The 24,704-nt window shown below is 44.8% G+C and overlaps 1 protein-coding gene across 10 annotated transcripts in view; it reads left to right on the top strand.

The window, feature by feature from the left end:
• Positions 1–21,187, top strand: part of TERF2 (telomeric repeat binding factor 2) — a 32,627-nt gene extending 11,440 nt beyond the window's left edge. For 3 of the 10 annotated variants that reach the window (XM_077984464.1, XM_077984465.1, XM_015126497.3), the window contains 7 exons: positions 2,372–2,458; positions 4,070–4,216; positions 6,265–6,371; positions 7,609–8,001; positions 13,326–13,411; positions 19,504–19,547; positions 20,013–21,187. In XM_077984464.1, the coding sequence (XP_077840590.1) occupies positions 2,372–2,458; positions 4,070–4,216; positions 6,265–6,371; positions 7,609–8,001; positions 13,326–13,411; positions 19,504–19,547; positions 20,013–20,171 (1,023 nt within the window). In that variant the 3' untranslated portion in view covers positions 20,172–21,187. Of the gene's footprint in view, positions 1–2,371; positions 2,459–4,069; positions 4,217–6,264; positions 6,372–7,608; positions 8,002–13,325; positions 13,412–19,459; positions 19,548–20,012 lie in introns of all 10 variants that reach the window. The other 7 variants (XM_077984466.1, XM_015126498.3, XR_003725302.2 and 4 more) reach the window with 6 other exon arrangements.
• The last annotated feature ends 3,517 nt before the right edge of the window (positions 21,188–24,704 follow it).

Below are 24,704 nucleotides of genomic sequence, written 5' to 3'. Positions count from 1 at the left end.
GGCAAAAAAAAAAGTTACATGAAAAGATGTTCAACATTATTTACTCATTAAGGAAATACAAATTAAAACCACAGTAGATTCAAATACCGATTAGAATGGTTGAATTTTTAAAAATACCGATAGTGGGACCTGGTGTCACATGCCTGTAATCCCTGCTACTTGGGTACCTGAGGTGGGAGGATTGCTTGAGGCCAAGAGTTTGAGTTCAGCCTAGGTGATATAGACCCTATCTCAAGAAAAATCAATAAAAAAATACTAACTAAAAAGTGCTAGTTCCATGTTTCAAAACATCATGTTGTACATAAGTATGTACACTTTTTGTTTGTTTTTTAAATAGAGATGGGATCTCACTATGTTGCCCATGCTGGACTTGAACTCGGGCTCAAATGATCCTCCTACCTTGGCCTTTTGAAGTGCTGAGATCATAGGCGTGAGCCACCACACTCAGCCTGTGTTTTAAAAAGCACTAGTGAGGATGTGGAGCAACTGGAACTCTCATACATTGCTGATGGGAATGCGAAATGATACAGCTACTCCAGAAAGTAGTTTGGCCATTTCTCATTAACATATATTCCATAAGACCATGCAATCCTATTCTTGGGTATTTACCTTAGAGAAATGAGAAGTTCTATTCATATCAAAACCTGTACATGAATGTTTTAGCATCTTTATTTATAATAACCATAAATTGCAGACATCTCAAGTGTCCTTCAGTGGATTAATGTATAAACTATAGTACATTCATGGAATGGAATACTGCTCAACAACAAGAAAAAGTGAACTATTGACAGTACACCAACATGGATGGACCTTAAAGGCATTATACAACGTGAAAGGAGCCAAGCTCAAGGCTACATCCTTTAAAAAAAAGTCCTACATACTTATGGGTTTTTTGTTGTTGTTTTTTGAGACGGAGTCTCTCTTGCTCAGGCTGGAGTGCAGTGGTGCAATCTCGGCTCACTGCAGCCCCAATCTCCCAGACCCAAGTGATGCTCCTACCTCAGCCTCCTGAGTAGCTGGGACCACAGGCACACACCAAGATGCCTGGCTAGGTGGTTTTTTTTGGGGGGAGAGACAGGGTCTGCCTGTGTTCCCCAGGCTGGTCTCAAACTCCTGAGCTCAAGTGATCCTCCCACCTTGGCCTACCAAAGTGTGGGAATACAGTTGTACAGTTGTAAGCTACCACACCCAGCCGGCTTGCCTTTTTTTGTATAGTGGTCTTTTTAAAGAATCTGTATCTCTCTCAGACAGTATTTGAGGTAGCTGCTTTATTCTATCATATAACTTCAGATACTCCCAATTTTTTCTTGGCTCTTCTAATTTTTAAAAATGTTCCTGTGTATTATAACTTCCTTGTGAGTGTTCAGTCACTGTTATTTTTCCTCTGTATATTCTCTTGAGGTTTCTTTATGGAAGGACTCTTCTTTCTCTCTGTGACTGATGACACCTTATCTTACCTGGAACTTTGCCCTTTTTATTTGCTGCTTGTGAATGACCTGGGTTTGTTGGCTTCAGTAGTTCCCTAGGTGCTTTAATTGAAGTTGCCAGCTGGGGTTTATGGTAGTAAGGGGTTGTCCTTTCATTCTCCTACAGAACTGGCCTCAGGCCTTTCCAGAATGGAACTAGCAGAACTCTGTGGTCAGCAAATCCCTTTTTTTCCCCCTACACTATATCCTCCCTCCCTCATCCCCCCTTTGCTTTAAAGCTTTTGCATCCAAAAAGAACAGAATCAATTGTTCTGGGGACCTGAAATTACTGGGACCTAGAATGACTCCTGTCCATTGCGTCTTTCCTCAGGAGGCGCTATTGAAATTGGTTAAATGGTCTGTAATCCAGGGGATCAGATTTTGCTCTATCAGCCATGTAACAAAAGCCATTGTATTGTTGAAAAGCGACTCCCTTACAAGCAGAAAGAGACAGCTTCCAGTGGTTCACAACACTTGAACAATAATTGTTAGGTAGTTTTTTGGTTTTTTTTGAGACAGAGTTTCGCTCTTGTTGCCCATGCTGGAGTGCAGTGGCGTGATCTCGGCTTACTGCAACCTCCACATCCCGGGTTCAAACAATTCTGCTTCAGCCTCCCAAGTAGCTGGGATTACAGGCATGCGCCTCCACACCCAGAAAATTTTGTATTTTCAGTAGAGTTGGGGTTTCTCCATGTTGGTCAGGCTGGTCTCGAACTCCCGACCTCAGATGATCCACCCGCCTTGGCCTCCCAAAGTGCTGGGATTACAGGTGTGAGCCACCGTGCCTGGCTTAATAATTGTTAGTTTTTAAGTACAGGAATTTGGTACAATGTGAGAGAATGTTTGATATTCTGATTACACCTGTCATTACAAAAGTAAAAAAAGGTTTTTCCCCTCCTTTTTAGGCTGTCATTATTTGTATCAAAAACAAAGAATTTGAAAAGGCTTCAAAAATTTTGAAAAAACATATGTCCAAGGACCCCACAACTCAGGTAAATTTGATACATTTTTGCTCCTGTGACTTACATCCATCTCATTGCTTTTTGTGGGAAAACAAGGAAAGGGTTCTTGGTCAGGAATATTACCTAAATAGTCTCCTTTCAGCATGTAACACCTGCAGCGAGTTACCTTTTATATCCAAGATAACTCACTGTAAGATTGTTTTCATTAGAGAAATTTACATAAATTCTTCACTTGCCTCATTTCTGTCTGGTTCATAACAGACCATTGATTTAAATGATCAGTACCAGGTATGAAGCTGACAAATGTTGTAATGCTTCTAACTTTATTTACATTAAATGTTGATCCTGCAGATGTGAGGAAGCTTCTCTGGTGAGGACATAGCACCTGTTTCCTGGTGTCAACAGTTCTGTTGGTCCCCTGCTTTTATTTTTTCTTCTTCCTTTTTATTCATTTAAAAAAAAATTTTTTTTTGAGGCAGAGTCTCGCTCTGTTGCTCAGGCTGGGGTGCAGTGGTGCAATTATAGTTCACTGCAGCCTCAACTTCCTGAGCTCAAGCAGTTCTTCCACCTCATCCTCCCCAGTAGCTGGGTTCACAGCTGCATGCCACCACACATGGCTAATTTTTAAAATTTTTTGTAGAGACAACGTCTCTTTATGTTGCCCAGGCTGGTCTGGATCTCCTGAGCTCAAGTGATCCTGCCACCTCGGCCTCCCAGAGTGCTGGGATTACATGAATCATCATGCCCAACCATTTCTTCTATATACTTTTTTTTTTTTTTTTTTGATGGAGTCTTGCTCTGTTGCCCAGGCTGGAGTACAGTGGCTCAATCTTGGCTCACTGCAACTTCCACCTCCCAGGTTCAAGCAGTTCTCTTGCCTCAGCCTCTGGAGTAGCTGGGATTACAGGCGTGTGCCTTCATGCTGGGCTAATTTTTTTGTGTTTTTAGTAGAGACGGGATTTTAGCATGTTGGCCAGGCTGGTCTCAGACTCCTGACCTCAAGTGATCCGCCTGTCTCGACCTCCCAAAGTGCTGGGATTACAGGCGTAAGCCACTGCACCTGGCCTCTATATAAATTTAAATTTCATTATTTGAAAAGGTAATACATGTACATAATACAGAATTCAAAAGGTATAACAAAAGAGTTTGGTGAAAATTCTCTCATCTCTGACCCTCGGCCATCTTCTTCCCTTCACAGGCAATCGGTTTCTTTTTTTTTTTTTTCTTTTATCCTTTCAAAGATCCTCTGTGCATGTGCAAACAAATTGTGTGTGTGTGTGTATACAGACATCCACATATATCCATTTTCCCCATTCTCATACACATGATAGCATATCCTACACACTAATGTGAACACTTTTCTAAATTGCTTTTTTCACTTAATATTATATCTTGGAATAATTCTGTGTTAGCACATAAGGAACTTCTTCATCTGTTTTTTATAGCTGCATAGTAACCCGCTGTGGCTGAACCTGATGTATTGACCAATCCTTTGTGTTGGGCTTCCCTTCCTGTATGCGTGCCAGTGATTTGCATTGACGGCATTGCAGAAGTTCTCATAGTGTCTGTCTCACCTCATCATCATTGAATTTTTACTGGAGTTCTACTTTCTCATGTTGCAAATATCGGTCCATTGTGTAGAAGCTGAGAAATGATCTCCTGAATATTATTCGAGAAAAGAACTTGGCCCATCCTGTCATCCAGAACTTTTCCTACGAGACCTTCCAGCAGAAGATGCTGCGCTTCCTGGAGAGCCACCTGGATGACGCTGAGCCCTACCTCCTCACGGTGCGCCTTGGCCCTTCTCCCGTAACCATGGTGTGCCCTTGAGGATGTGCAGGGAATCAGAATATCTGAAGTGAAAAGAGTTAATGTGTGAAAAAGACATTGAATTGTGTGCACTAGCTTTCTTAATTAAATGCCTTAAAAATGCAAAAGCAGGCCTGGCACAATGGCTCACCCCTGTAATCCCAGCACTTTGGGAGGCCCAGGTGGGTGGATCACCTGAGGTCAGGAGTTCGAGAACAACCTGAACAACATGGTGAAACCCCCATCTCTACTAAAAATATAAAAATTAGCTGGGCGTGGTAGCAGGCACCTGTAATCCCAGCTACTTTGGAAGCTGAGGCAGGAGAATCGCTTGAACCCAAGAGATGGAGATTGCAGTGAGCCAAGATTGCACCATTGCACTCCAGCCTGGGCAACAGAGTGAGATTCCGTCTCAAAAAATAAATAAATAAAAATACAAAAGCACAGATAGTGGCAGAGGCAAATGGAACACACCTGGTCTCCCTCCTCTGTCGTTTTTATCTCCTTTATACATGATTAATCTGCCATGGCTGAAGGAGAACATTCGCTTACAATCGATGGTGGTTCCCAAAGGCAATGACTTGTGAACTAAGTTTGGAGGAAGAGTGGTTTGGTAGATATGGTACGATGGAGTTGCTAACAGGAAGAAGGTATGGTGTAGAGAAAGGTGTCACTGAAAGTATAAGGTCAAAAGAAGCCAAATGAAAACATTCTTTAATTGGATCAAAGAGATAAAAGAATGGAAGCAGTGAGGCTCAGGACAGCATAGGGAAGAACTAGACCCAGGCTGTCACAGATGGGAGGCTGTGATGAAGGAACACTGAGTGAGAGTGGTTTTGTTTTGTTTTTGAAACCAGGACTTTGGCTGAGTGCAGTGGTTCACACCTGTAATCCCAGCACTTTGGGAGGCCAGGGCGGGCAGGTTGCTTGAGCTCAGGAGTTCAAGACCAACCTGGGCAACATGGTGAAACCAAGTGGGAAGATCACTTGAGGCTGCCGGTGAGGTGTGGTCGTGCCACTGCACTTCAGCCTAGGCAAAAGAAACCAGGACTTTGAGAATGTGGAAAATATTCTGTTTCATAACAGATCTGCCAGGCCCATATTAGGGTAGTGTTCATGATCTTAGCAGTCGTTTGGCAAATCTCAGATTATTTATAAGCAGGTAGTTTGGGGTATTCAGGGAGCAGGTGTCAAGATAGTTGAGCCTGGCCTAGGGTCCTTTCCTTTCCATTCCAGGTAACTGGAAAATATCCTGCTGCTGTCTGTGTGTGGACAGAACTCTTAGCTTTTAGGACACCACATATTACAGATAAACAACTGAAACTGAATGACACTGGACTGATTGGAAATGTCTAAAACTTAAGCCAAGGGAGACAGATGAACAGATGGAGTTAGAGCAAGGTTAGCCTACTCAGGGCTCTTTGTGTTATATAGATAAGGATTCTCAAACAGTTGTTAATAAGGCAACACATTTGTAGAAACAGTTATAAAAAATTCTATACACAAACTGGAATATATTAGTGTAAGCATGTATTGCCAGGCATGGTGGCTCATGCCTATAATCCCAGCACTTTGGGAGGCCGAGGCGGGCAGATCACTTGAGGTCAGGAGTTCGAGGCTAGCCCGGCCAACATGATGAAACCCCGTCTCTACTAAAATACAGAAATTAACCGGACATGGTGGTGGGCACCTATAATCCCAGCTACTTGGGAGGCTGAGATGGGAGAATCGCTTGAACCCAGGAGGTGGAGGTTGCAGTGAGCGGAGATCGCACCACTGTACTGCAGCCTGGGCAACAGAGCAAGACTCCCTCTCAAAAAAAATTTATTAGTTATCTTAAGTTTGAATAAAAAAAGCTTGATTTATAAGTCTTATAAGTTCTCTCCTATTTTATGTCCTTCGTTTTATACCTAGATTGGATTTGTAAGTGAACTTGTTTGCATATTGAGTATATTCTTGGTGAAAGAAGCAGAGAATTAATGCAATTCTGTGGCCTCTTCTTCCTGATGACATCCTTCCTTTCCCAGATGGCCAAAAAGGCTTTGAAATCTGAGTCCGCTGCCTCAAGTCCAGGGAAGGAAGATAAACAGCCAGCACCAGGGCCTGTGGAAAAGCCACCCAGAGAACCCACAAGGTAAGAAGATGCTCTCTTGTGATCCTGGGTGAAACACTGGGGTGGTTGTTGGAAGAAGATGCTCTCTTGTGATCCTGGGTAGAACACTGGGGTGGTTGTTGGAAGCAGTCTCCTCCTTAGAGCAGGATCAGTTCCTCTCGGCGATCTGACCTGCTGACGTGTTACGAGGTTACTCGTACAGGGCACTGTGGGAGACAGCACACCCTGGGAAGATGAGGAGACAGGACGCCTGGGGTCCCTGACAACTTCCTGATTGGCCATTCCTCAAAGGCTCTTTCACCATTTCTCTCCTTGCCTCGCCCATATTGACTCAGTACTTCCTTGTGGACACCTAATCTCTTCATACATTCAGGAAGCACTGTTCAGATCTGTGAGTCGAATCCCAAAACCAGTTCCTAAAGCAGGGGTTACAAGCTTAGATGCCCTTTCAGGGCCTGGTAGGAAACCTAAAGGAACAAAGTGGACCTAGGCTGAGAGCGTGGGGCCAGGAACCAGGGCATTTGCTTTTCCGCTTCTTGTGGTTGTTGCTCTGTGGGAGTATCCAAGAATGCTCAGGCTTCAGGTGCTCAGATTTTTGTATGAGATGTCCAGGGTTTTCCGTGAGATTTCCCAATTTTTGGATGTTGACAGTTGATCTACTTAAAAAAAATTTTTTTCATGTGAGTTGGACAACAAGGCAGACTGGCAGCTGGATTTGGCCCGCAGGCTGCCAGTTTGCCCTCTCCTAACAGTTTTTCCCTAAAGCATACTAACTGTTCCAAATGATAGATGAACTTTGTTTTTAAAAGGCAGTTTCTCATTGTTTCAAGACTGTGTGGCATGTCTTTTACTCTGAGAATTCTCAAGATCCTGTTCATAAATGTGTTGTAGGCCAGGTGTGGTGGATCAGGCCTGTAATCCCAGCACTTTGGGAGGCCGAGGTGGGCAGATCGCTTGAGCCTAGGAGTTCTAGGATACAGCGAGCTGTGTTTGTGCCACTGTATCCTATCTCTCTGTCCTGTCTACTGTCTAGGACAGACCCAGACTCTATCTCTAAAAATAAAATGAGAAGTAAAATAAAGGTTATCTAACTTGGAGTTTTAAATTCATAATACAACTTACATATTACATTTAAAGCCTCCTCAACTGGAGGAGTCCTCTATCTAATTTGAAGCTTCAAACTTCAAAAAAGTTGTGGCCGTTTGGATGAGCATCAACAGTGGTGAAAAAGATCTTTGTGCCTATGCTTTATTTGCAGGCAGCTACGGAATCCTCCAACCACCATTGGAATGATGACTCTGAAAGCAGCTTTCAAGACTCTGTCTGGTGCACAGGATTCTGAGGCAGCCTTTGCAAAACTGGACCAGAAGGATCTGGTTCTTCCTACTCAAGCTTCCCCAGCATCACCAGCCCTCAAAAACAAGAGACCCAGAAAAGATGATAATGAAAGTTCAGCCCCAGCTGAGGGTGAGGGTGGCTCGGAACTGCAGCCCAAGAACAAGCGCATGACAATAAGCAGATTGGTCTTGGAGGAGGACAGCCAGAGTACTGAGCCCAGCGCAGGCCTCAACTCCTCCCAGGAGGCCGCTCCAGCGCCACCATCCAAGCCCACCGTTCTCAACCAACCCCTCCCTGGAGAGAAGAATCCCAAGTATGAAGACCTTGTTTGTAGAAATTTTGGGGCTGGTTGGTGGTCCTGGTTGGGCCTGGTATTACTTCCGTGAATGAAGTAACTTTCAGCTAAGTTACCACCAAGGCTTGCTCAGACTGCTAGAATGTGACGCAGGAGCGGGCAGTGACGACGTAGCCATCCCTGCCGGTTCTGAAGCCCCACATGTGGGCTTCCAAGCCTTGCACTAGGGCATGAGTGGGGATGGAAAAGTTTCAGAGCCTCCTACTCATCGCCGCTTTCATTTTTAGCAAACATCTGAGTGTCTTGACTTCTAAACATTAGTCTTGTGTGTTAAAAGAAATTTGTTTGCATTGGGCCACATTATACTTTGACCCTTAAAAAGAGACTGATGAATATGTATAATTTTGCACCCTTCTGAGCATTTGAGACTTGGCAAGTTCAGTAAATACTTACTAATCTCCCATATCCTGCTAGGTACTGTGGGGCAGTGGCTAGAATACTTTAATTTTGCTCCCCATGGTGATTCTCATCCTGGCTTTGAGTTTTGCTTCCCTTTGTGTCCTGTGGCGGATCCTGCTTCCAGGCAGACTGGCCTGCTTGTTCTCTGGAACACGTTATTTGTTTCTACCACTGTACTTTTGCTTCCTCTCATTCCCCACAGTGAACCGTCATACCTCCATCATTGCTTGTCCAAATGCCATTTGTCCTTTAAAGGGAAGAGAAGCCGTTGTTGATGAAGTGCTTTCTGGGGGCAGAGCACTTTCATGTGTCATCTTACTGAGTCGCTACAGTCCTCACTCTGTGATGTGATATATTAACCCCGTTACACAGAGGAGAAGGGCTCAGAAAAGTTCTTAGCTCACCTGAGGTCACACAGCTAAAAGTGGCAAAGATGGGCTTTGGGAGTTTTAATCCAAGTCAGTCTTGACAGAAAAGCCCATGGCCTGTATACCAACAAGTTGCCTCTCTTAAAATTCTCCTTCCTCAGGCTGGGTGTGGTGGCTCACGGCTGTAATCCCAGCACTTTGGGAGGCTGAGGCAGGCAGATCACCTGAGGTCAGGAGTTCGAGACCAGCCTGGCCAATGTGGTGAAACTCCATCTCTACTAAAAATACAAAAATTAGCCAGGTGTGGTGGTGGGCGCCTGTAGTCCCAGCTACTTGGGAGGCTGAGGCAGGAGGATTACTGGAACCCGGGAGGCGGAGGCTGCACAGTCAGCCCAGATTGCACCACTGCACTCCAGGCTGGGCAACAAAGTGTGACTCCATCTCAAAAAAAAAAAAAGAAAACAACAAAAACAACTTCTCCGTCCTCCATAGACTCCTCCCTGGTCAGCGCTTCCCTGCTGTAAGTGATCCACCTCATGGATCTCCCAAGGCCACCTCTGCCACTGCTCTATGTTGTAGTATTTGGGGACCTGTGCTCTGGCATGCATTGTACTCGGTGCCCCAAAAGGCTGTGGCATCTGATAAGTGATTTATCCTCAGGTACAGATTTGCACTATGTCACCACTACTAGTATTTGGAAGTGAGTCCGGCTGGCAAATGGGCATAGCTGCTGGGCAGCGGATGCAGCTCTACGCACGTTATTCTCATTTGATATAGGATGTCATTGGCTCCTCACAGCAACCCTGTGCAGTATAGGTATTGCTCCCGGAAACAGATGAGGAAACGGGAGAGTGCGGGATTACAGTAATTTTGTAAATGGGAGGATTCGTGAAGGTTTGAGACATACATCCTCTCTCATATGTCAAGGATATGAAGTCTAATGAGTCCCCTAAAGCAGCGGGGGTTGGCAAGCTGTGGCCCTGGGCCCAAATCTGCCTGCTGCCTGTTTTTGTAAATAAAGTTTGATTGGAACATGGTCACACCCATCATCAATGTATTATCTAGGGCTGCTTTCTGTTCAGTGGTAGTTTGTTGTGTAATCACAGCAGAGACAGTAAGGCTTACAAAGTGAAAATACTATCTGGCCCTTTACAGAAAAAAAGAGTCAGTGTCCCTGCTCTAAAGAAGTATGTGTGAGGTGCCCTGGCTGCTTATGGGAAGAAAAGCTGAGCCTACTCAGCAAGGTTTTAGGTGGCTCAGATCTTTTAGAGGAACAAAAATTGAACTGGCCTGGGAAGAATGAGCAGAAGGTCATCGAGCGTGTTGGGGGCTGGAGGACTCTAGGCAGTGGGAACTCCTTACATACAGGCATGAGAAAGCCTGGCGTGCCCCTCAGAGTGTCATGGAGCCTGTGGTAGGAGAATACGGTGCACAGGAAAGAGTGAAGGGAGGAGAGTCTGCATGCTGGATGGGCCAGGCCTGGGATTTCTTTTGTCTGGTGTGTCAGACAGGCTCTCAAGCCGGGCTTCATGACACAATGACCTGTGGAATGCTAAAAAAATACGTATTTCCAGGCTCCTGGCTACTGAATTAGAAGAGACAGGAGAATACTCTTTAATCTGCTTTTTAAACTATGCCCCAGATAATTCTAATACAACAAATTGGAAGGCCTGATGAGACCCCACTCAGGGAAAGGAGGGAAGGAGGAAGGCTGGAGACTGGAGACTGCTGCCAGGGAGCAGGGAGGGGCAGTGGGATCAGGAGGGAAGGCAGGGTTGGCGGTGTCACCTGGAGGACAGGGCCACCATGCCCCTATCTTGTATCTCCCACAGCACCTTGCACATAGCACGTGCTTACTAGGTACTTATTCACCAAATAAAATAAGGATTCTTTCTTCTTGCATTTTAAGGAGTGAACCCAAAACATCTGTAAAAAGCCAGCGGAGGGTAATATTTTTAGGCATTTTGGGCCACACGTGTTGTCTGTCTGCTCCATATTATTTTCTTGTTTTTTCTTTTTCTTTTTTTCTTGAGACAGGGTCTTGCTCTGTCACCCAGGCTGGAGTGCAGTGGCACAATCTTGGCTCACTGCAACCTCTGCCTCCCAGGTTCAAGCGATTCTCCTGCCCCAGCCACCATCCCCACCCCTATCCCAGTAACTGGGACCACAGGTGCGTGCCACCGCACCCAGCTAATTTTTGTGTATTTTGTACAGATGGGGTTTGACCATGTTAACTAGGCTGATCTCGAACTCCTGGACTTAAGCGATCCACCTGCCTGGGCCTCTCAAACTGCTGGGATTACAGACGTGAGCCACTGCCCCGACTGTCTTTTTTTTTGTTTTTTGTTAACAACCCTTACAAAAATGGGCTAGCCATTCTTAGCCCGAGCTTCATGGTACACAAGCCAGCAGCCACAGACTGTAGCTTGCCAACCCACGCTACACCATTGCTCTTCACGTTCAAACTGCCAGTCAGGAGCACAAGGACGAGGAAGTGACCTGACTTGGCCAGGACCACTCAGCCCATGACAGTTAGGAGGAGCAGCCAGATCTCAGGCCCATCCACATGGGAAGTTAGGAGAGGCAGTGAACACATCACCTGAAAGTCAGAGGTCTTGCAAAATCACCACCAAAGCATATATTTGTACAGGTAATAGTGCTGAGAGTTCAACAGAGGACAGGGAGAAGGTGACCTGTGAAGACTGCAGGGAGGGAGGACAGCCACTCAGGAAACATGATGGACCAGCCAGGGACTGAGGTTCCAACTGGTTTTATTCCAGCACTGGGATAAGCAGATAGAAAACAAACTGTAACCCCATCTGATTTTTATTTATAAATAGTCATTAACACAAGAATATCCTGAGAAGGAAAAACCTCCTATAAAATGTTTTCACTTTGTCTCAAGCAAATTATTCTCAAGTAACATTTGGGGATAAGATTCAATGTAAAAATGAGAAAGGTCTACCATTTGTCTCAGCCACTTAGCAATTTCATAGAAAACTTATGGAACTCAAGGAATTTTTTCAAGCGTATGTACTTACTCATCAATTTTCTTTTATTATTCATTTGCAGAATACCCAAATGGCATTAAAAATAAGTTTTTTCTTCATGGCGGGCGAAGGATACAGAAATTTGTCTCTACTCTTGGTTAACTTTTGCGGGTCATTTGATTTATATAAATTCTTCGAGACACTGAATTCAGACACTTTCCATGTTTGTAAAAGATGTTATAATTCTGAGGTCAGATTTGTGCTTTGCTCTGTTCCCAGGGCAGTTATTAATCAGGTAAATGCAAAGTTGATTAGAAGAAATGGACTATAATTTCCATTGAATAATTTGGGTTTGGGGTTATTTTCAGCTTTTGTACTTTTTTTTAGCCACACCCAAGCACTTAAATTGTTTCATGTTCACAGGGAGCATTCTTGTTTGCTTTTTACTCTAATCTTTGATAGTATAATTCCCTTGTGGCTCTCTGACAATCCCAATGTTAGTTCAGCTAATATATCTCCAGCTCACATTGGGATCTGTGTTACTGTGCTGAGTGTGCTATGTGTTTGGGATGGACAAAGGAAGATGTGGCCCCCATCTTCGAGGTGGTCCTGGTTAGGGGCACACTGCAAAGTGACAGTTGGTATGGTAGAAACAGCACTGCAGGCCAGAGGGGAAAGGCTTTCTGTGTGTGTTGGGGTTGGTAGTTAGAGAAGGCTTCATTGAGAACCATGGCCTTGAAAGATGGGTGGGATGTCACTTAGCAGGGAATGGACTCCCAAGCACAGGGACTATGGAGAGGCAGGAAAATACAGAGCTTATGGGAGGAAGAAAGAGCAGAACAGTGTGGCTGTGCTGTTTGCCCAGGTGTGGGCATCATGGGGTGGTTGGTTAGAAACTGACGGGCCAGACTGGATGGTCTGGACTCCCCCATACAGGCATATAGACGCCATTGTTCAGGCAGAGAGAAGCCATTAGGGAGTAGAGGAGGCATGTGGTAATTTTAGGATGATTGTCTTAAAATCATCTTTGGCTTTGGAAGGGGAAGAGGCTAGTGGCAGAAACTCCAGTTAAGAGGCTAGTGGAATACTGATGAAAGGCACTGTGAGCCTGAACAAGGGGGAGTGGAAACGGAAAAATCAGTCCAGATATAGGAAGAAGGCATGTCCAAGGAAGAGAGGGAGGTTTGCAGGTTCCCAATCAGAAAATACTGAGACCTTTAATAGAATCAAAACCAAACAAGCCAAAAACCAGGAAAATGAACAGATTTGTAGAGGGGTAGTGATGTACTTGATGAATTAGTGCTGAATTTGAGGGGTGTCCGACAGCCTGGGGGGTGTTATGCGGAGATGCCTGGCCAGCCAGGAGAAAGGACAGTGGCTTTGGGAGGTGCATGCAGGCGAACCTCGATGGTGGTCACAATGGGACAGGAAGGAATACAGGGCCAAGAGTGAGCCAAGGCCAGAATCTGGGACAGTCCAGGATGAATTTGTTTCACACCTTGTGCTCTCCTTGATCTCCCCTCAGAGTACCCAAAGGCAAGTGGAACAACTCTAATGGGGTTGAAGAAAAAGAGACTTGGGTGGAAGAGGATGAACTGTTTCAAGTTCAGGGTAAGCAGGAGATTCTCCTTGGCCTCTTCTTGATGCTTGCTGAAGTACAGATGCATGTTACTGTCATGTTAATATTCCAGAAGCTGCTTGTCTCCAAACTAGAAAAAGTTCAGTAAGTTCCCAATCTCATTTTAATTCATGAAGAATCCATTTTATTTTATTTTTTCCTTTTTCAGACAGGGTCTTGCTCTGTCATCCAGGCTGGAGTGCAGTGGTGTGAACATGGCTCACTGAGCTTCAACCTCCTGGGCTCAAGTGATCCTCCTGCCTCAGCCTCCCAAGTAGCTGGGACTACAGGTGTGCACCACCACACCTGGCTGTTTTTTTCACTTTTTGTAGAGATGGGGTCTCACTTTGTTGCTCAGGCTGGTCTCAAACTCTTGGGCTCAAGCGATCCTCCCACCTCAGCCTCCCAGAGTGCTGGGTTTACAGATGTGAGTCACTGTGCCCTGGTCAAGGAGTCAGTCTCATGTCCTCTCCCATTAAATAATGGAGACTGTCAGAGTAATACCTTATGTTTAAAGAAAGTGCTTGGTTTTGTTTTAATAATGCCTATGATATTTAATTATAGTTGATGTTCTTCCTAAAATACTTCAATTAGATGTGGTAGTAGGGGGTCATTCCTTGCATTTCTTGTTTAAGAAAAAAAAAATCTTAACAGTTTATATAAATCCTTTTTTTTTTTTTTTTTTTTTGAGACAGGGTCTCACTCTGTCATCCAAGCTGGAATGCAGTGGTGTGATCTTGGCTCACTGTAGCCTTGACATCCTGGGCTAAAGCAATTCTCCCACCATAGCTTCCGGAGTAGCAGGGACTACAGGCCCTTGCCATCACGCCCAGCTAATGTTTTTTTGTATTTTTAGTAGAGACAGGGTTTCACCATGTTGGCCAGTATGATCTTGAACTCCTGGGCTCAAGCAATCTGTCCACCTCAGCCTCCCAAAGTGCTGGGACTATACTTGTGAGCCACCATGCCTTGCCAAATTTTTTTTCTTTTTCTTTTTTCTTTTGTTTTGAGATGGAGTCTCACTGTGTTGCCCAGGCTGGAGTGCAGGTTGCTCATTGCAACCTCCGCTTTCCAGATTCAAGCGATTCTCCTGCCTTAGCCTCCTGAGTAGCTGGGATTGCAGGTGTGTGGCACCACACCCGGCTAATTTTTGTATTTTTAGTAATCGGGTTTTTACCATGTTGGGCAGGATGCTCTCAAACTCCTGACCTTGAGTGATCTGCTTGCCTCAGCCTCCCAAGTGCTGGGACTATAGGCATAAACCACTGTGCCCAGCCCAATTTTTTTTTCTTTTTTTTTTTTTTTTTTGAGACGGAGTCTCACTCTGTAGCCCAGGCTGGAGTGCAGTGGCCGGATCTCAGCTCACTGCAAGCTCCGCCTCCCAGGTTCACGCCATTCTCCGGCCTCAGCCTCCCAAGTAGCTGGGACTACAGGCGCCCGCCACCTCGCCCGGCTAGTTTTTTGTATTTCTTAGTAGAGATGGGGTTTCACCGTGTTAGCCAGGATGGTCTCGATCTCCTGACCTCGTGATCCACCCGTCTCGGCCTCCCAAAGTGCTGGGATTACAGGCTTGAGCCACCGCGCCTGGCCAAATTTTTTTTTTTCTATGATAAGAAACTTTTCTGGCTAGGCATGGTGGCTCACGTATATAATCCCCAGCACTTGGAGAGACTGAGGTGGGAGGATTGCTTGAACCTAAGAATTAGAGACCAGTCTGGGCAATATAATGAGAACCCCTAGCAACAAAAATAAAAACAAAAATTAGCCAAGCATGGTGTCACACATCTGTAGTTCCAGCTGCTTGAGAGACTGAGCCCCAGAGGTTGAGGCTGCAGTGGGCAGTGATCATACCATTGCACTCCAGACTGGGAACCGAGTGAGACCTTGTCCCAAAAAAAAAGAGAGAGAGAGAGAAACTTCCATAATTAATAACTTCATAGCCTTTGTGTTAGAATCTCTTCCCACCACATTTTATATTCTAATGGAAATATCTAAGTGCTAAACCTTAATTTAGGGGGTTATGAAGACTTTTGTAACATAGCAACAATAATCCTTTGCCAGTCCCAGAGGTTTTGTCCTTGAAGATTACCTTCACTGGCAAAAATGTAGTTGGTAAGATAAGATCGTGTGGAAAGTGGGGGAAGGAACAGAAAAACAAGAAAAAATGACATTAGATATTTAAAAACAACAGGATATAAAAGTTCTAGAAGCCAGGCACAGTGGCTCACACCTGTAATCCCAGCACTTTGGGAGGCTGAGGTGGGCAAATTACCTGAGGTCAGGAGTTCGAGACCAGCCTGACCAACATGGAGAAACCTCGTCTCTACTAAAAATGCAAAATTAGCTGGGCACGGTGGTGCACACCTGTAATCCCAACTACTTGGGAGGCTGAGGCAGGAGAATCACTTGAACCTGGGAGGTGGACGTGGCAGTGAGCCGAGATCCCACCATTGCACTCCATCCTGGTAAACAAGAGCGAGACTCTGTCTCAAAAAAAAAAAAAAACAAAAAAAGTTCTAGAAAACAACAATTTCTAATGCAGTCCAGATTCGTTAGCTTTAGAAACCTGCTTTCACTGTAATATGAAGTAGTTCATAATTTAAAAGTAATCTGTTCCTGGCCAGGTGCAGTGGCTCACGCATGTAATCCCAGCACTTTGAGAGGCTAAGGATGGTGGATCACCTGAAGTTAGTCGAGATCAGCCTGACCAACATGGTGAAACCCCATCTCTACTAAAAAAAATACAAAAATCAGCCGGGTGTGGTGGTGCATACCTGTAATCCCAGCTACTCAGGAGGCTGAGGCAGGAGAATCGCTTGAACCTGGGAGGTGGAGATTGCAGTGAGCCGAGATTGTGCCATTGCACTCCAGCCTGAGCGACAAAAGCGAAACTCTGTCTCAAAAAAAAAATAAATAAATAAAAATAAAAAAATAAAAGTAATCTGTTCACGTCAGTGTCCCTTTTCCAGAGCGTCTTCCATTGTTTAGGAGATACTGCTTAGGACATTGGCATCTGCTGAGGCAGACATTCTAGCAGGTTTCGTGTTTGTGTAATGTTGCCTTTTCTTTTTTTTTTTTTCTGTTTTTGAGACGGAGTCTTGCTCTGTCGCCCAGACTGGAGTGCAGTGATGTGGTCTCAGCTCACTGCAACCTCCGCCTCCTAGGTTCAGGTGATTCTCCTGCCTTAGCCTCCCCAGTAGCTGGGATTACAGGCCCATACCACCATGCCCAGCTGAGTTTTGTATTTTTAGTAGAGACAGAGTTTCACCATGTTGCCCAGGATGGTCTCTATCTCCTGACCTCATGATCCACCTGCCTCAGCCTCTCAGTGTGCTGGGATTACAGGTGTGAGCCACTGCGCCTGGCCCTTAAAACTTTTTAACTTATTCCCATTGGCTTTAAATGGCATGTCTTTTATACTTATATACCATCTCCCATAGCCCTCTGGTCTTTTATTTATTTATATATTTTATTTTTATTTTTATTTTTTAAGACAGAGTCTCCCTCTGTCACCCAGGCTGGAGTACAGTGGTGCAATCTCGGCTCACTGCAGCCTCACCTCCTGGGTTCCAGTGATTCTCTTGTCTCAGCCTCCCAGGTAGCTGGGACTACAGGTGCGATCTCGGCTCACTGCAACCTCTGCCTCCCAGGTTCAAGCGATTCTTCTGCCTCAGCCTCCCCAGTGGCTGGGATTATAGGCATGTGCCACCACGCCCAGCTAATTTTTATATTTTTAGTTGAGATGGGTTTCACCAAGTTGGCCAGGCTGGTCTTGAACTCCTGACCTCAAGTGATCCACCCGCCTCAGCCTCCCAAAGTGCTGGGATTACAAGCGTGAACCACTTCCCAGACCCAAATTGTACTTCTATAAAATGAACAAGAACTTGAAAATTCTAGGCTGGGCGTAGTGGCTCATGCCTGTAATCCCAGCACTTTGGGAGGCTGAGGCGGGTGGATTCCTTGAACTCAGGGGTTGGAGACCAGCCTGGGCAAGATGGCAAAACCATGTCTCTACAAAAAATACAAACAAAAAAAAGTTAGGCCAGGAGCGGTGGCTCACACCTGTAATCCTGGCACTTTTGGAGGCTGAGGCAGGCAGATCACAAAGTCAGGAGTTTGAGACCAGCATGGCCAATATGGCGAAACTCTGTCTCTACTAAAAATCCAAAAATTAGCCAGGCCTGGTGGCGAGCACCTGTAGTCCGAGCTACTCCGGAGGCTGAGGCAGGAGAATTTCTTGAACTTGGGAGGCGGAGGTTGCAGCGAGCTGAGATTGCACCATTGCACTCCAGCCTGGGCAAAAAAAAAAAAAAAAAAAAAAAAAAAAAAAAATTGGGAATGATAGTAAGAGGAAGATTTAAAAATGAAAAAAAAAAAAATTTAGTACAAAACAGCAAAACCATATAATTTCTTTTTTTTTTTTTTTGAGACAGAGTCTCACTCTGTCACCCAGGCTGGAGTGCAATGGCGCAATCTTGCCTCACCACAACCTCCGCCTCCTGGGTTCAAGCGATTCTCCTGCCTCAGCCTCCCAAGTAGCTGGGACTATAGGCATGTGCCACCATGCCCAGCTAATTTTTGTATTTTTAGTAGAGAAGGGGTTTCACCATGTTGGCCAGACTGGTCTCAAACTCCTGACCTCAAATGATCCACCCGCCTTGGCCTCCCAAAGTGCTGGAATTACATGCATGAGCCACCGCACCCGGCCAAAACCATGTGATTTCAAAGCAATGGTTAGCAGGGGGTTATAATGCAGAAATTATACATATAAACACACCTATAGTCATGTGCCACATAACGAAGTTTTGGTTAACAATGGACTGCATAGATGGTGACAGTGGTCCCATTAGGTTGTATATAATAGAGCTCAAAAATTCGTATCACCTAGTGACATTGTAGATGTCATAGGCATTGTAACATTGTAGTGCAATGCATTACCTTGTCTATGTTTAGATATGTTAGATATGTTAGATACACAATATTTACCATTGTGTCACAGTTGCATGTCACATGCTGTACAGGTTTGTAGGGTAGGAACAATAGGCTACACCATATATCCTAGGCATATTCCTTTTTTGCAGAGGTTGGCTAAGGTAATAGTAATCGGTAAGATTAAGGGGATTAGGACTGTTATAGCAGTGGAAGAATACATGTTTGTTACTTTTATTTGGAGTTGCACCAATGTTTTTGGTTCCTAAGTCCAGTGGATGACTCCAATCCTTTAAAAGTTGAGAAAGCCATGTTGTTAGACAAGGGGGCATGAGTTAGGGTAGGTAAGAAGTTGCAGGCTAGAGCCTAGGCTCTACCATCTAGGTTTGTGTAAGTCACACAAGGATGAAATCACCTAATGATTCATTTCTCAGAACATATCCCCATTGTTAAGCAACATACGACTGTATATATATATACACACACTAATACCTATATGTATATGTAGACATACATATACATAAGGGTTTGAAATATGATGTTCTCTCAGTAATTTTAGAAAACGATGTTGGGGCCAGGCGTGGTGGCTCACATCTGTAATCTCAGCACTTTGGGAGGCCAAGGCGGGCGGATCACGAGGTCAGGAGATTGACACCATCCTGGCTAACACGGTGAAACCCCATCTCTACTAAAAATACAAAAAATTAGCCAGATGTGGTAGCGGGTGCCTGTAGTCCCAGCTACTTGGAAGGCTGAGTCAGGAGAATGGCATGAACCTGGAGGGCGGAGCTTGCAGTGAGCCAAGATCGTGCCACTGCACTACAGCTTGGGAGACAGAGCGAGACTCTGTCTCAAAACAAACAAACAAAAAAAGAAAACAATGTTGATTTTACTGAAGAGCTTGAAACCCATCACTAGCCAGCATTTATGGATGCCTGTTTGTAAAGCAGTTGCATTGTACAGGTTCTCATAGGCTGAAGTGACTGGTGTTTGCAAACAAAGGAGAAAAGTAAATTATCCTTTAGTGATATCCTTTCTCTTCTCAATGCTTGTGAAATTTGAAAGTTTTCCCTTTGGGGACATTCTGTGTCTTTTTCTTGTGGTTTGTGCAGAGAAAGGTGAACTCTGAAATGAGTCTACTTTTAATGTTTTCCAGCAGCACCAGATGAAGACAGTACAACCAATATAACAAAAAAGCAGGTAATTTAAAATTCTCTTTTCTGATACTGGTTATGTGGGTAGAGCAGAGGTAAAATAAGCCCCATGTCTCATAGGCATAGACTGCTTATGTACCCAGTAAAAACCTTTTTTTGAGATTTTTCAGATAATCCAAACTAAGTTAAAGTAATAGTCATCTTCTGGAAGAAAAGCCTAGGAGGACAGAGGACACATTTTCCAGATCGTGAATGATGTAGATATGTTTGCAGTTTGGAATGCAGAAATGATTGTTACTTGAGGATCAAATGGCAGGACATCGAGAATTCCTCAATGTCCAGATCCACAGTGCTCGTATCCTGTCCATTCCATGTTTTAAAAACATAAGCCGTGCTTTCAGGTTCAGATGATTCTCCTGGGATTCTTGAGTTTACCTTATCACTACACTGGAGAAAATGTAAGTAAGTGGAGAGGAAAGGTGGTGATAAATCTTTTGGTTTTCTTTTGCAGAAGTGGACTGTAGAAGAAAGCGAGTGGGTCAAGGCTGGAGTGCAGAAATATGGGGAAGGAAACTGGGCTGCCATTTCTAAAAATTACCCATTTGTTAACCGAACAGCTGTGATGATTAAGGATCGCTGGCGGACCATGAAAAGACTTGGCATGAACTGAAACAGGCTTTCATTTCCACAGAATTCACAGGAGCATGGTTCCTAATAATAGCCCCTGATAGTCTGCTGTTTCTTTCAGAAGCTGGGCTGGGATGAGAATTTTGGGCAACCTCCTTCAATGTGGGGGAGGTCCCAGTTCCACTTCATCACTGTTGGAGATCATGGAGCTAAGAAGCAGAGCCAAGTCCACCCATGTCCTTGGCAGAGATGACAGGCACAGAGCTTGTGCAGTGCCAGAATATCATTAGTGTTTCCCTTCTTTAGTGGTTTGCTTAAATTTAAATCCCTGGTAATCTGTAGAACCTTCTCCTAGGAAATGGTGAAGTCTATTAGGAGCCACTTGTGACTCCATGACCTGTTAAAACCAGCAATGTGAGTATTATTTGGAGTAAATTTTTTCCACGTCAAGTTCTGGCCTTCTGATGGCAAATGCAAAGGAACTTAGTCTGTTATGAACCCAGGTTGATGAGAGACCAGTCCTTGTGGAATAAGATTCCCTTTAAAAACTCTTTAGCCAGTTGTGACATCAACCCTAGACCTGTCTGCCTTGGCATTTGCTCTCACCGTCTGCTGGGCTATGTAGGCAGGTTTATCCTCCACTTCTTATGTGGTTGAACCAGTGTGTTTTTTGGTAAAATGGTGACTGTAGATAAGCTTAGTTCCCCCACCCCCTGCCCCCTGTCCCCTGCCTCTTTTCCCAATTCCCTTCCTTATGCTGGACTTTTAAAGCTTAAAAAAAAATCCTGATTGAATATAAATGCCTAATTTCATTCTTTGTGAAATGGTTGCTTCCTTCTAATTCCCTAATTGTGCTGTGTTCGTGTCTTGCACTGGAATTCAACATTCCCTTCTCCTTTTGTACTGTGTTGTGCTTGCTGTCTCTCCCGGACACCCTTAAAGACTGTCTTTTTAGCAAAAAATTTCAGTAAAGTGTTTTCTGTAATCTTTTTTTAAAAGATGAGAACTAATTATTGTCCATACTTGTAGCATTCTTCATTAAAGTCTTGCTTCTCTCAACTGTAAGTAGCTGTTTAATTGCAGCACAGCATGTATTCACAGAGGGAGGTAGCAAAATGTTGAACAAACTTTGCTGAACTATTTTGATCAAGAAGCTGATGTCAGACTGTGTTGAATGTTTTAATCCTTGGAAGCTATGTCAAACAGATGATGTGGAAGTTTCCTCTTAACCTGTCAGTTTCCTCATATATCATTTCTGGGGACAAAAGAATTCCCCTTTTCTCACTTCTGAGTGAGTGAAAGGCAAAGTTTAAAAAGAAATGCCAAAGTTTTAAAATTCATCCATTAGGCCAGGAATGGTGGCTAATGCCTGTAATCCCAGCACTCTGGGAGGTGGAGGCAGGAGGATCACTTGAGGTCAGAAGTTCGAGACCAGCCTGGCCAACACAGTGAAACCCTATCTGTACTAAAAATACAAAAATTAGCTGGGTGTGGTGGTGGGCTCCTGTAATCCCAGCTATTCAGGAGGCTGAGGCAGGAGAATCGCTTGAATTCGGGAGATGGAGTTTGCAATGAGCCAAGATCTTGCCACTGCACTCCAGCCTGGGCAACAGAGTGAGACTCTATCTCAAAACAAAACAAAACTGGCTGGGAGCCGTGGCTCACCCCTGTAATCCCAGCATTTTGGGAGGCTAAGAAGGGTAGGATCACCTGAGGTCAGGAATTCAAGACCAGCCTGGCCAACATGGTGAAACCCTATCTCTACTAAAAATACAAAAACTTAGCCAGCCGTGGTGGCGGGTGCCTGTAATCCCAGCCTCTCAGGAGGCTGAGGCAGGAGAATTGCTTAAACCTGGGAGGCGGAGGTTGTGATGAGTCGAGATGATGCCATTGCACTCCAGCCTGAGCAAAAAGAGTGAAACTCCTCAAAAAAAAAAAAAAAAATTTAAAATTTAAAAATGTAAAAAATACAAAATTAGCCGGGCATGGTGGCAGGCGCCTGTAGTCCCAGCTACCTGGGAGGCTGAGGCAGGAAAATCGCTTGAATTCGGGAGGTGGAGGTTGCTGTGAGCCAAAATTGCACCACTGCACTCCAGCCTGGGCGATAGAGTGAGACTCCATCTCAAAAAAATTAAAAAAAAAATTCATCCATTAGTTATAAGTGGGAATCTTCATACAGCTTCATTACCTATTAACTGCATTTTGGGGTTTAGTACCTATTGTTCTTCTATCAACCAACCCCAACTGAAACCACAGGGAGAAGTTGAGAACTTGAGTTCCTTTTGGGCCAGCTGCCTTCTGCCTGCCGCTGGTTTGGTCTCCCTCTGAACCGGATTAGAATCCAGAAGCTTTTCTCCCCTTAACTCTCATGTGATTCAATGGTGCTCTCCAGGTAGAAGAGTGAAACTGATGCATTTAGGGAAAGAAAAGATCCTAATCAGTGTTTCTTTATTTCATTTTGTTTTTTATTTTTTTTGAAATGGAGTCTCACTCTGTCACCCAGGCTGGAGTGCAGTTGCGCGATCTTGGCTCACTGCAAGCTCTGCCTCCCAGATTCACACCATTCTCCTGGCTCAGCCTCCCAAGTAGCTGGGACTACAGGCGCCCGCCACCAAGCCCGGCTAATTTTTTCTATTTTTAATGGAGATGGGGTTTCACCGTGTTAGCCAGGATGGTCTCGATCTCCTGACCTTGTGATCTGCCCGCCTCGGCCTCCCAGAGTGCTGGGATTACAGGCGAGAGCCACTGTGCCCGGTATCAGTGTTTCTTAAACTTGAGAATGCCTATGTTCGTTAATATTTTTTCACGTAATTCAGTGTTGTTTTTATTATAGTTACTGAAATGTGTACAAAGATAAAACTATGCTTACAGCTTCTGTAGAACTATGAAACTTACTATGAACTGAAGATTGTTTCGCCGAAACCAAGTCACTGCTTATGACATGACCAGTGCTAGGACTGTGATGGTGGTGCGACTCGGGTGGGGGGTGCCTGTGCCACGTGTGCTGATAGAAGTTCCCAGACTCTTCTACCCGTCACTTGGGCGAGACTGCCACAGAGCCACTGTGCTCCCAGAGTGCTGGGATGTCATCTGGCCTTTGCTAGAACTGAACCACACATATAGAGTCTGTTTTCTGCTTAATTAGCTTGTGACACTTTGAGTCAATGCAAATAATTGCTGGAAGGTGTTGATGCTGTTTTGTTTTTTGTTTTTCAAGATTATGACCAAGGCTAGACGCAGTGGCTCACACCTGTAATCCTAGCACTTTGGGAGGCCAAGGCATGGGGATCACTTGAGCCCAGGAGTTTGAGACCAACCTAGGCAACATGGCAAAACCTTGTCTCTACAAACAATACAAAAATCAGCCAGGTGTGGTGGTGCACTCCTGTGGGTCCAGCTACTCAGGAGGCTGAGGTGGGAGGATCGTTTGAGCTCAAGAGGGTGAGGCTGCAGTGTCTGTGCCACTACACTCCAGCCTGGAAGACAGAGTGATGCCATCTCAAGGAAGCAAAAAATATAGATTATGACTAAAAGCTGTTTAGGCAGTGTCAGAACTCAGAGACTGACAGCTTGAGGATGAGAAACACTGTCCTGCTTGGTGGTTAAGAGCATGAGCCCCCACCGGGGACCCAGCTCTGCCGGGTGTGCTTGTGGGACGGTGAGCCATCACTGGAATCTCTGAATGTCTGTGTCCTCATCTCTAATGCCAGAGCTCACAATACCTCCCTTACAGGACTATTGTGAGAATAAAATAAGATGCAGGTAAATCTTAGCTCAGTGCCTGCCATAAAGGAGGTGGGTGTTGAAATCATCAATAAAAGAATAAAGATTAAGGATGTGAATAATACAATTGTCTTTAAGTGGGTTCTGGATAGCTTTTTCCCCCCATGGGTGCTGAAGAAGACCTGAATGAAAGATCAAGGCCGGGCGTGGTGGCTCATGCCTGTAATCCCAGCACTCTGGGAGGCTGAGGCGGGCAAATTACTTGGGAGTTCGAGACCAGCCTGGCCAACGTGAAAAAACCCCGTCTCTACTAAAATTTCAAAAATTAGCCAGGCATGGTGGCAGGCACCTGTACTTCCAGCTACTCCAGAGGCTGAGGCAGGAGACTTGCTTGAACCTGGGAGGTGGAGGTTGTAGCGAGTAGAGATCGTGCCACTGCACTCCAGCCTGGGTGACAAAGCTACACTCTGTCTCAGAAAAAAAAAAAAAAGGAAAGATTGAGGCTTTGGATAATATAATCGTCTTTCGGTGGGTTTGGATAGCTTTAGGTGACTGTTAGGTGGAAGGGATCAGGACGAGCACTGTCAGTGGAGGGGTCTGAGCACCATCCTGGCACTGTATTCAGCCACTTACATCTTTGCACACATATGCTGTGATTTGCTCTGAGCTGCAGCACTGGGCAGAGAGAAGTGTTGCCCCATGTGTTTATAGGAGCAATTTGATGTAAGAGAAGAGTCTCCCCAGCCAACTTGTTGTCCGTGTATTTAGAAAGTTGTAAACTTACCCAGTATTATATCCCCAAGAAGCAGGAACTAAAAAATGACAGCCCTAAGGAGGGGTGGAGAGACCTGTT

The sequence above is a fragment of the Macaca mulatta genome, chromosome 20, assembly GCF_049350105.2.
Source record: "Macaca mulatta isolate MMU2019108-1 chromosome 20, T2T-MMU8v2.0, whole genome shotgun sequence".
Classification (NCBI taxonomy): domain Eukaryota; kingdom Metazoa; phylum Chordata; class Mammalia; order Primates; family Cercopithecidae; genus Macaca; species Macaca mulatta.
The sequence above is the reverse complement of the archived record's forward strand: the minus strand, read 5'-3'. Positions and strand labels throughout refer to the sequence as shown.